Raw genomic sequence first — 12,654 nt, 5'->3', positions numbered from 1 at the left:
TTAAAAAATTATAATATAATCAATGCGGACACAAGACTTAATTTTAAACCGACCTGAAATATCTGACCCTAAATCGACTCAATGACCCGAGTGAACACTTTTATGTCTCTTTCTATTGCAAAGAATAAACCTTATAAATTGCCCTATTTTTAATTTTTGTTTATGATGTAAATTCTTTCTTTAATTCCCATTCATACATTTAACTTATATTTTATTTTATCTACATAAAACAATATCCTTTATTCACTATTATTGTCTTATTTGATTTTTGCACTTTTGTTAAATCCACATATTCAATCATAAATCTCTCAATTTGCATTAAATTACCTTACTCGTATGTTTTCACTAGCTTATAGATCAATAATAAAAATAAAAATAAAAAATAATTGTTGAACACTTAAATAGTTCAAAAATATCAAATAGAACAACAATATTAGTGAAGAGTACATTTTTACCATAATACTCACATTTCTTGATTTTCAATTCATTTGTAGTTGGCGCAAAGATTAGCATCGAAAGTCAGATAGTTCAATGCAAAATCATAACATGTAAAATGTCTTACTCCTATATGCTTTTATATTGTTAATGGATTAAGAATGTATTCTCTTTATAGTTTTATATTTTAAATTGAGTTAAATTAAACTAAAAAAATAATTAAATTTTAACACAGAAAAAGAAAAACGATGTTAAGAATGATGTTTATGTATAGAATTTAATTTAATTAATCTATACTAATTGATCTTAAATATGTTAGGAAAACAACCTAAATTTAATTTTTATTATAAAAACTAATATCACATTATGCACATTACTGTAATTGAGAAATTCACTATTTTTGGTACAAAAATGTGTTAATTTTAGAAGAATTTCGCATCCATAGAAACTATATTTATAGTCTAAAGAATTATAAAAGATGGCAACACATATTCATAAAGAAAAATGCAGTTAAAAAATTCTTCAATATAAGAAAGAACCGGAAAAAAAAAAAGGACAAAGTAAGACAAGATAAGATAAAAAAAAAATAAGACAAAACAATACAAGATACAATATAGGACTATAAGACCAATAACATGACTAAAAAATTATAAAAGAAAGTTTTGACTTAATCCTAATATATTATTCATCTTGTAGCATTGCTTATGTTGGTAGTCTATTTGTATTACAGTAGAAATTATAAAAGCCAAATAGTCAACTCACATTTAAAATTCTTAAATCGACTTTATTATCTCCTCAATACGTTACAAAAAATCAAATTATATCCTTAATAATTTCTTCGAATCAAGCTCAATTTTCTAACTAAAGCATTAAAATTTCGTTGTACTCCTATGAATAACTCATGCTATTGCTCGCCTATTGTCAAGAAAAATTAAAATTCATGCTCATCTAAATATATCATTTTGAATAGGGTAACTTACTTGCGGAAATACAAACTTCTCCCAATTTAATAATAACTTTTGATTAACTATAAATAATATCAATTTAAAATAAATTAATTTAGAGGTGTTTTTCAAGGATTATAATACCAACTTTTGTTTATTGTTTGTCAAATAACCTACTATAATTAAAAATTAAAATTATTCTAGATAAACACTCCTAAATTTGTATTATTCATAATTTATCGAAAATTAGTATTATTCATAGTTTATCAACAGTTAGTAATATTAAATGAAAATTAATGAAAATTTATGTTATTCACGTTAATATTTTTTTTAGTATGTATCCTTTTAGTCTAGATCCTTTCCTAAACATATTGTTGTCTCCTTTCCACCGTCCTATTCCTTAAATTCCACTAAATTTACAAAGGAATTAGGAGTAGCTTTCAAGCATGATTATTATGGGGGACTAATCCTAGTATGACAAGTTAGGAAATGTACTAATCTAGGCTATACCAATTTGGCTCTCTCACTAATAGTCTAAGGTCACTTTGACATGTAATTGTGATGTGGAAAATATATTTCCTTTATTCTATTATTCTTACATCTGTTACTGATATTTTATCGAATAATATGTATAACAATTAGTTATAATTATTTATGAACAAAGAGAATATCACACTTTTAATGATTTTGTACGTGCTTATACAAATTTAAACCTAATAGGATATAACAGTCTCACATATAAATTAAAAGTAATATCATGCTTCAACAATCAGTTTCATAGATTTCTATACAATGCTTATTTAAACATGATAGAATACTTCAATCTCAAATATAAAAGTGTGTATTGCATCTGCATGCATGCAGGGCCGGTCCTAGAGGTGGACAAGAGGGGCTATCGCCTAAGGCCCCATGTTAAAAAAGTAAAATTAATGTTTGTAGAAAGGTCTATATAGGTGATGAGTTGCAAAGGGAAAGGGCCCCAATGTGCTATTTCGTCATGGGCCCCAAAATATCTAGGGCCGGCCCTGCATGCATGTATATATAAGAGTAAAACATGCAATTGTTGCAAAAGTTTTATATAAACTTATTTCACACTATTTTAGTTTGCACCAACTTAAAAATAGAAAATATCTTCCAAGAATTATACTTGATGTATTTGTCAAATGGAAAAACTTGCTATTTTTTATCTTTTAAAATTAGTATACTCTAAAATATGTAAACCAAATCCATATAAGAATTTTTGGGTAATTGTTTTAGTGATACAAATCATTGAGGTGGACGTTATAATTAAAAATAATTATTACAACTATGTATGAGTAGTTATGGCATCAAAACTACAAATATTGTATTGAATGTGTGGCAAATCTTTTTCATCTTTCCACCCCCACACCTATGTCTCTGACAAAATATTTCACAAAATAATTAATTATATACTCCTCTTCGTCCCAACATCAATTTGCCATTTTGCCCTATTAAATTTACTTTTTTATATTTTTATCATAATTTATATTTTTTCTCATTCTCATAATTTACTTACTTTTTTATCTCATTCATAAAAATAATTCATTATATATATGAGAAAAGCCCTAGCTAAAAAATATATACTTCTTTCATTTTATTATACTTCTTATATTTCACAATGTTTTTACTTAAAATAGTAAAAATTTAATATAATGAAAATATGTGATTAAAAATCTTACTACAATACATTTTTTTATATTATTAGCTGCAATATATAAAATAAGCTTAAATAATAAATAATACTACAATTTAAACTGTATAAGTAATTGTTTAATTTAAAAAATAGTTGTACATGGACTAAAGAGTCTCGAGATTTGGGAAATTAATGTTTAAACTTTAAAGGACCATGCTGGCCACTTGGAGTAATTTTATAAAATTTTACTCCTACTAAGTTACGGAGTAGTTAGTGCAAGTGCAACTAAAACTTATTGCTGCCTCCCATGTTGGAGGTATCTACAAATAACAAATTTGGCAGCATGGAGCATGCATCATCAACATTCAACGACTATAAATCTCCAACCATAGATCTTCAGCAATTTTTATTAATATGACGTTAATTTAAATATATAATTATATTTAACAATGAAAAAGTTGCATTCACTGCTTGATTAAAGTTATTGTTCATGAAAAAATTTCATTTTTAAAAATAATTTGTAACATTGTCATTTGACAAATTTTAAAACAAAATTAGAGTCATAATAAGTTATAAAGTATCATTCCATATAACTAACTAATTAATATACTCAATCACCAACCAATATTCTTCAATCTACAAACAAAAATACAAAATCTGCCATTACAATAACTATATTTTACTATTATTTCATCATTTTAATTTGCATCATCTAATTTAAAAAACTCAAAATAAATATAAAATTTAAAATAAATATAGAAAATAAAATAAATTTGTAAAATAAAATCAAAAAGTCATAATCTAAAATTTATATAAATTAGAAAAATCTCTATAAAAATTATAAAATTTAAAAACTAAACTCTATTATTCCTTCTCAAAGCCTTCCTCCTCACTAGAACTTCCCCTAACTCTATCCCTTCTTTTTTTTTTTTTTTTTTTTTTTTGAAGAGTAAGTAAGTAACCAAGAGTTACCTTTAAAAACACAGGTGCATTCTAAGATCAACATATATCTGTTAGAGAATTTTCAAAAACAATTGTTTTAAAGACCATAACCTATTATATATAAATATATATATATATATATATATATATATATATATATATATATGTATGTATGTGTGTTCCTTACGATTGTTTTAAACACTACTAATAAAAATTTCAGATTAAATCCCTTAAAGAGGGTTATAACAATTATGACATCTATAATGATACTTAATTTTTTTCACAATGGCCTAATTAATGTTGGAGCGATTATGATCCAACATTGCAAAACCATTTCAACATGAATATTAATTTTAATATAATATAAACTATTTATGAAAATTAATATAAACTATTTATGATTTACTTTAGCTCAATATGACTTGATCTAAATCAAATACCCATGAATGCAATATAATTGTGACTCAACGCAATTTGAAAATAAATGAAGCATTCCTGTATCAAAATGACTCAAACCAAACTCAAAACAAAACATCGCATCAAATCTCCTATAAAAAAAGAGAGATAATTAAGCAATAAAAATTAAGTCATTGTAATAATTTATTTTCTCAAAATAACATGTGTAGTTAAAATTATAAACAAATATTAGTCAGTTTGCATTAACAAACCAAATTACTCCGTTTTTGTTTGATTTTACAATACTTTTTATTTTAAATTGTCCTCCCTATTTTCAGCAAATCTATATTTGACAACAGTCTTCTCTTAAATAATTCGGAAACTCATTCTTTCATTATATCTTATCCATAAACTTATTATCTTTTTCGGTGTATATAGAATTTTCTTCAATCCACTTATTAATAACGTGCCTTATTTTACTACTAGATATTATTAATATTCTTCATCCGTTCTGAAATACTTGCTACGGTACGGTTATGGACATTGTTCATCGTTCAAGTTTATTTTATATATTTTGGCTAATGTGCACCAAAAAATATAATCAAGTAAGATCTTGTTTCAATCGTCTAATCGCATATATACTTTCATAACACTAACTTTTAATGATTTTTAAATGTGTATAGTTCAATATATAAATAATCAAAATAACAAATTAGATTGCGTAAAAAATTAAATATAGCAAGTATAATGGAACAGAGAAAATATTAATTTTGTTTTCTCGAGCAAAATCAAAGTACAATCCTCGATCAACCTAGTGATAGAGTTTTATCTTTAAACCCTTGCAACCAATATTTGATTCTCACAACGTATGAAAATAGCTAATTTTCTTTTGTTTATGCTTATATATACTTTCTCTGTTTCACTATACTTGTTACATTTGACTTTGTATGCAATTTAATGTGTTCTTTAGATCATTTATATATTGAACAATACACATCTAAAAATTCTAAAAAATTAATATTACGAAAGTATGCAATTAGACGATTCAAATAAGATTCAACTTCTTGACAATATTTTTTCTTATACATTAACCGCAATATATAAAATAAGTTTGATCGATAAATAGTGTTATAAATTATTATGTAGCGAGTATTTTAAAACGAAGATTCTTTAATAAACCCAAATAAAAAGACAAAGGAGCATTATAAAAATAGAAAAATAAGTAATAAAGAAAGAAAAGAGCCAATCAGAAAAAAGAGAAGAGAAACAAAATCCAATCAAATAAAATGGGAGTCAGAAAACAAGACTCCTTAACCTGTAAGTCAGAAAAAGGTCACAACTGTGTCCAATTGGCCTTTTCCTCCTCTCTTTCTTTTTCACTTTTATTTTTTTGTTTTATTATTTATATTTTCTTGTAATAATTAATAATGGAGTAAAACACTAATCAATTGTACTACTATTTACAAAGTTAGTACTCCATAAACATTACAGAAAGCTTTTTCCTTTTTATTTTTCTTTAATTTTTTTTTTGTTGAAGTTAACATCCACCAATGCCTAATAATCCTCTATAAATAGGATGAGATAGGACCCAAATGCTTGTAAGATCATCAAACCAAACCACCTAAATAAACAGGCAAGAATCCCACCATTTTTGCTGTTAATATTCTGTCTTTTTCCTCCATTTTCCCCTAAATTATTGCAAAATAAAACAACCCATCTCACCAAATCTTCTAATACTTCACATTTTTAGAATTTTTTTTGAAAAAAGATTCAATCTTTTTTGTGGGTTTTTGTTTAAGAATCTGAAGAATTAATGGAGCAAAAAAGTTTTCTGTTATCTGCCTTAAGTGTTGGTGTTGGGGTTGGGCTTGGATTAGCTTCTGGCCAAAGTGTTGGTAAATTAATTGGTTCAAATTCTTCATTGGATAGCATTTCTGCCGAACAGATTGAATCTGAGTTATCCAGATTGATTGTTGATGGAAAAGAGACTAAAGTCTCTTTTGATGAATTTCCTTATTATCTAAGGTAAATTTTATGACTTATACTTGGATTATTAAGTTGTGGATAAAGTTTTTGTCTTTTTTTTTTTTGTGGGTTGATGGAGATTGAGTATTTTCTTGGGTTTTTAATGCAAATATTAGAAAATTTTGAGTATTTTAAATAGATTCTTGTAAAAGTGTTGATTGTTTGTTGATTTTGGTGGGTTGATGAAGAAAGAGTACAAAAAAATAGAAAGATTTTTGAATTGGAATTTGGGTTATGTGATTCTTTTTTGGTTTGATTGTGGATTTTATGAATCTAAAATTATAGAAATATATCATTTTTGTCTTGGGTTTTTGATGCAAATATTAGAGATTTTGAGTTTTATTACATAGATTCTTGTATAAGTGTTGATTATTTGTTGATTTTGGTGGGTTGATGAAGAAAGGTACAAAAAAATATTATATTTTTGAATAGGAATTTTGAGTTATGTGATTCTTTTTTGGTTTGATTCTGGATTATATGAATCTAATATTATAGAAAAATATCATTTTTGTCTTGGGTTTTTGATGCAAATATTGAAGTTGTTGAGAATTTGTGAATATATGCTTGATAAAGTGTTTCCTTCCTTTTAAGACTATATTCTTTTTCCTTATAGATGTTATATGGAAGAAATTTATGATTATTGACAAAGATATAATATGATCTTAGATTTTATCATGATTTTTGATGGTTTCAATTCTTTTAATTGGTTTTGCTTGCAAAAAGCCAAGAATCAGGATAGTTCTATGATTTTCTGTGTAAAAATTTGTTTAATAATATTATGTGGAATAGTTTTTGTTCAATTATCTAAATATTATTGTAAAATATTCAAGTGATGTTAAGTATTAGTATATTCTATCCATTTTCTTAGGAATTATTTCTTGTTCTCTTGTGCATATTGATTTTTACTATTTAGGCTTTTTGTTGAGCTTTGATTTTTCCAAATGATGGTTGATTGCTAAGATTCTCACATGGTGCCTAATTTGATTGATTGCTAATATGACATTAATTTTTAGTGTAGACGACCAGTGAAACTGATCTATTACCGTTTCAGCTTATCCCTTCGGGTTTTAGTATGCCAATATTTAGCATATCGACCGAGATCTTATTGTTTTTCTCGATTTTACAATCTTGTTATTTGATGTTTGTAACAGTGAGCAAACCCGAGCACTTTTGACAAGCGCAGCTTATGTGCATCTAAAGCATACTGACATCTCAAAGTTCACCAAGAATCTGTCACCTGGAAGCAGGGCTATCCTGTTATCAGGACCAGCTGGTAAGCAATCTTTTTGTGTCCCTTATTACGGCTCGCTCTGCCCCTTCGAATTTGCTACCCCAGATCTAAAAACTCTCATTTCTGTTTGCATAATGTAGCAAATTCAAAAAGACATCAGAATAACTACATTAGATGTGCAAAGATTTGTTCCTTGTTACGTTCTAACTAATATGTGGCTTCTTCTTTTGTAGAACTCTACCAACAATTGCTCGCTAAAGCATTGGCAAACCACTTTGATGCAAAGTTGTTGTTGTTGGATGTAGTTGATTTCTCCATAAAGGTAATTATCTCAACCCGATTTATACGAATTCTTTTTGTTATTAAAAAGGTAAGGTTCGATCTACCCTGCATCCCGCCTAGGCATTCAGGGTGATTACATATTGTTGTTGATGATTGATACAATCTCCGGTGATGATTCGATGTACATGTACTAATGTTAATTTGTTGGTTCTTGCAGATGCAAAACAAGTATGGCCTCGAGAAAAAGGATACAGTAAGCTTTCCTCTCACTGTTACAAATTTTAGGCCTTTTAATATCTGATATTGTGTTGGTTAATCTAAAATCAGGGAAGGTTCTGAGAACGTTCAATATGCTCGACCGTACAGGGTGCCGAAAAATCAGGGGCCTCAATATTAAATTATATAAAATTTATTTGGTGTCTAAAGATACAAAATTGTTAGAAAATATCATAATTTCTGAAATTGCGGCCTTCAAAATTTTTTCAATTTTTGTTGCCCCGTCTAAAATTCCATATACTTTGCTTGATGGGGTTGAAAGATCCCCATAAATTTGCCTTTCTTTAACAAATTCTTTGTGTCGACTCTTAATGGCTCCAAAAATTTTGTTATTTGGTTTTGATTTTGATTTTCATAAACTGTTATGAAACGACTCATTTGATTATGTCGACGTTTCGTTAAAGGGTCATGATGTGAATATCAAACACCTTCTAACTCCCCTAGGTGTGAACTTAAGTGGGAGTCATTTACTGACATTAGGATCAAATACTTTGCTTGTTTGATGTAGCTTCCTTGAGGCCGAATCGAGTTTTCAAATGTTTGAATAAAAATACCATGAATTTTTGCTGTATTTTTCACACCTTTTTGTTTTATCCTTTACTTCAGAGGAGGAGTAGGTCCATATCTGAAGCAACACTGAGTCATGTCTCCAGCTTGCTAGGTTCCTTTTCAATGTTTCCTCCAAGAGATGCACCTAAAGGTATATATATATCTCATAATCTCAATGAATCTTTCATCAAAATCATTTGTATCCGAAGAATGTTCAACCATTGTCACATAATTTGCTTTTTGAATTTGTGATTTGCTCAAGTTTTTCGCATTTTCGATTCGCGATTCGAGGAGATTAGGAATCATGTGACTTACCCAACAATTTCACAAATCTCGGGCAATTCTTTTCAACAATGGCTTTTTTCCGTAATACTCATGAATTTTTCTTTCAGGGTCTTTACGCAGGCAAGCTAGCACAACGGACATCAAATCTGGCAGTCCTGCGCCTGCAAAGCATCGTAGAAACGCCTCAACATCAACCGATATGAGTAATGTTGTTTCTCAAACGTCTGCATCAACTTCAGCGAAGCGCACAAGCAGCTGGTCTTTTGACGAGAAACTATTTCTACAAGCACTCTACAAGGTAAAGTTTCGTATCTCATTGCTTGATTGTTTGTCGATCTCTGATCTAACTGTCTATTCACGTGTTAAAAATCAGTTTTAAATATATGAACATTCAATAAATCAGATATCGTTTCATCCCTGCAGGTGTTAGTCGCGACATCAGAAAAGAGCCCCGTTATATTATATATCAGAGACATCGAAAGGCTGCTGCTTCAGTCAGACAGGATATACAATTTGTTTGAAAAACTGTTGAATAAGTTGGAGGGTTCCGTCTTGGTGTTGGGATCTCGTATGCTCGATGCTGATACTGACTATGAAGAAGCCGATGAGCAACTCTCTGCGTTGTTTCCCTACAACATTGATGTTAGGCCTCCAGATGACGAGACCCATTTTGTCAATTGGAATACCCAGTTGGAAGAGGACATGAAGACGATCCAATTTCAGGATACGCGGAACCACATTTCTGAGGTTCTTGCGGAGAATGATCTTGTTTGTGACGATCTTGCTTCTATCTGCCATTCGGACACAATAACCCTCAGTAATCACATTGACGAAATTGTGATGTCTGCAATATCGTTCCATTTGATGAATAACAAGGTTCCTGAGTACCGAAATGGGAAACTCGTCATATCTTCTAGTAGTTTGTCTCATGGATTGAGTATATTCCAGGAAGGAAAGCAAATGGGAAAGCCTAAAATGGAAACTAATGGTGAAACCGGAAAGGTTTGTTTTTCATTTCTCTATATTTGTAATTTACAGTCTCTTTTGCGTTTCGAGGATTGGTTTCAAGAGGTAAACTGACATTATTATCTGATTCGATACGACTTACAGCAAACCGATGATGCTGGTGTCGTGAAGACAGATGGAAAGTCCGACACTTCAGGTGCTGAAAACAAAGGCGAAACAGGTTCCCTGACAAAGAATCCTGAAAATGCACCCCCTGTGAAGGTAACTTTCATGCTTCTGATACGTTGAATTGATATGACAATAATAGCTCCCGAGGTGTTCAAAATAAACTTGATGATTCGATATTTACCTGATCTTGTAATCGAATTCGATTTGACCTGACTTCAAAAGTAATTTACAACTATGTAAATAAACAATATGGACACAAACATGATTTCAAACCAACCCGAAATCAACCTGATGACCCGAATGAACACCTTTAAATAACACCATAGTCGGAATCACTCATTCACCATAGTCGGTTTATCATGGTTCTATTACTTTTCAAAAGTCTTTTTACTGAAAAGGTGATTATTTTGAACAGGAAGTGCCCCCGGACAATGAATTTGAGAAGCGCATTAGGCCAGAGGTCATTCCCGCAAATGAAATAGGTGTCACATTCAATGATATCGGAGCTTTGGATGACATAAAAGAGTCGCTTCAAGAACTCGTTATGCTTCCATTGAGAAGGCCAGACCTTTTCAAAGGCGGGCTTTTGAAGCCGTGCAGAGGTGTGCTGCTCTTCGGGCCCCCTGGTACTGGTAAAACTATGTTGGCAAAGGCTATTGCCAATGAAGCTGGGGCAAGCTTCATCAATGTTTCAATGTCCACCATCACTTCGAAATGGTTTGGTGAAGACGAAAAGAATGTCCGAGCATTGTTCACTCTTGCAGCCAAAGTTTCACCCACCATTATCTTCGTTGATGAAGTTGATAGTATGCTTGGACAGCGAACCAGAGTCGGGGAGCACGAGGCGATGAGGAAAATCAAGAACGAGTTCATGTCACACTGGGACGGTTTGATGACTAAACCCGGTGAACAAATTCTTGTTCTTGCTGCTACCAACAGGCCATTTGACCTTGATGAAGCCATTATTAGACGATTTGAGCGCAGGATTATGGTGGGTTTGCCTAGCATCGAGAATAGAGAAAAGATCTTAAAAACTCTTCTTTCGAAAGAACATGCCGAGAATTTGGACTTCCATGAGCTTGCTACCATGACTGAAGGATACACCGGAAGTGATCTTAAGGTTATTACTTGTTTCCATTCAAATCGAAAGCATTGTACTAAGTTTCTTCCATTGCGGTCTCATAACCGAACCTTTGTTTACATTTGCCCAACAGAATCTCTGTATTACTGCTGCATACCGGCCTGTTCGTGAGCTGCTCCAGAGGGAAAGGAAGAAGGATTTGGTTAGTGTTCTCTTTCGAAACTTCCTCTTTTTTCAGTTAGTGTTGCTATGGAATTAAAACCCAAAATCGAATATGATCTTACAGGCAAAGAAGAAGAAAGCTCAAGAGAATAACAGTGATTCCGAGGCTTCAACTGAGACCAAAGAAGCCGAAAAGCAGGAAGAACCTATTGTTTTGAGGCCTCTGAACATGGAGGATATGAGGCAAGCCAAGAACCAGGTAACAAATTAAATCATATGACTAAAATTTATTTTTTCCATATACGGAAAATTTAGACTTAGAGGTCGAGATGGCAGAAAACCGAAATAAATAGAGAAAGATAATCTATGTGGATGACGACTGGAACTGATATTCATGTAGCCGACTTAATCTTTTAAGATCAAGGCTCTCGTGTTGTATTATAAAAAGCTTGCTTATATTTTGATCCCTTGCATAATGTTTTACCGTAGGTTGCTGCAAGTTTCGCTTCTGAGGGAGCAGTAATGAACGAGCTGAAGCAGTGGAACGAGCTCTATGGAGAAGGCGGATCTAGAAAGAAGGAGCAACTTACTTACTTCTTATAGACCATCCATCTTCTTCACAGATTCGGTGTTGTATGTTCGAGCTTTTCTGTAAGGCCGAAGGAGAATCTCACGAGAAACATCTACTACGTTCCATAGACATACTTCCATTGAGGGGACTAAATCGAAAGCTCCATTGTTGAAGTCTTGTTTAGCGATGGATATAGTTCGTTCAGCTTTTGTATTTCTTGCTGGTGCGTTTGGTGGGCGAGTGTGGAAAAAACGAGTTTTAAGATATAGATGGCATGTCCTACTAAGAGTTTGCTTGTGTTTGTTATAGCTCTCTAAAGAGCCTTATCTATGGAGTATGTAATTAGGTTATTAGAAATGAAACAATTTATTAGTCTCTCCATTATTGGTGTGATTTATCTACCAATTACTGTGGCAATACCTATTTTGTATATTATGTCCTACTTCTATTAGTCTTTGTTCTACTTCTAGTACTACTGCTAGTCTTCCCATGATCCTATAAAAAAAAAATACTACGAATCTTGCTAGTCCATCATTTTTGATAAAATAGTTTATTAAATAATTTTTTAGCTTATATAATATGATCATTAATTAATAGTTGGTTGGCCAAACCATAGAAAGCTAGTATTTAATAAATTAACTGGTTAAAACGGTTTATTGTTATGAATATGTTATTTTTAAATAAATT

The 12,654-nt window shown here is 30.8% G+C and overlaps 1 protein-coding gene across 1 annotated transcript; it reads left to right on the top strand.

Moving 5' to 3' along the window:
* The first annotated feature begins 5,688 nt into the window (after positions 1-5,688).
* On the top strand, positions 5,689-12,439 carry LOC130805126 (calmodulin-interacting protein 111-like). Its single transcript, XM_057669782.1, has 12 exons — positions 5,689-6,396; positions 7,548-7,669; positions 7,861-7,949; positions 8,127-8,162; positions 8,792-8,885; positions 9,127-9,317; positions 9,443-10,021; positions 10,130-10,246; positions 10,569-11,273; positions 11,368-11,436; positions 11,521-11,655; positions 11,886-12,439. The coding sequence occupies exons 1-12, from the start codon at positions 6,185-6,187 to the stop codon at positions 11,997-11,999; spliced, it is 2,463 nt and encodes an 820-aa protein (XP_057525765.1). The 5' UTR covers positions 5,689-6,184; the 3' UTR covers positions 12,000-12,439.
* The last annotated feature ends 215 nt before the right edge of the window (positions 12,440-12,654 follow it).

This window comes from Amaranthus tricolor, chromosome 2 (assembly GCF_026212465.1).
Source record: "Amaranthus tricolor cultivar Red isolate AtriRed21 chromosome 2, ASM2621246v1, whole genome shotgun sequence".
Lineage (NCBI taxonomy): Eukaryota > Viridiplantae > Streptophyta > Magnoliopsida > Caryophyllales > Amaranthaceae > Amaranthus > Amaranthus tricolor.
Note: the sequence above shows the minus strand (reverse complement) of the source record. Positions and strands in the feature narration are given on the sequence as shown.

Bases quoted from the DNA above. Each gene is read 5' to 3' on its own strand.
- LOC130805126 (XM_057669782.1), top strand. From the start codon at position 6,185: ATGGAGCAAAAAAGTTTTCTGTTATCTGCCTTAAGTGTTGGTGTTGGG. The intron at 7,950-8,126 runs GTAATTATCTCA...TGGTTCTTGCAG, and splicing joins TAGTTGATTTCTCCATAAAG to ATGCAAAACAAGTATGGCCT. The intron at 9,318-9,442 runs GTAAAGTTTCGT...TCATCCCTGCAG, and splicing joins TTCTACAAGCACTCTACAAG to GTGTTAGTCGCGACATCAGA.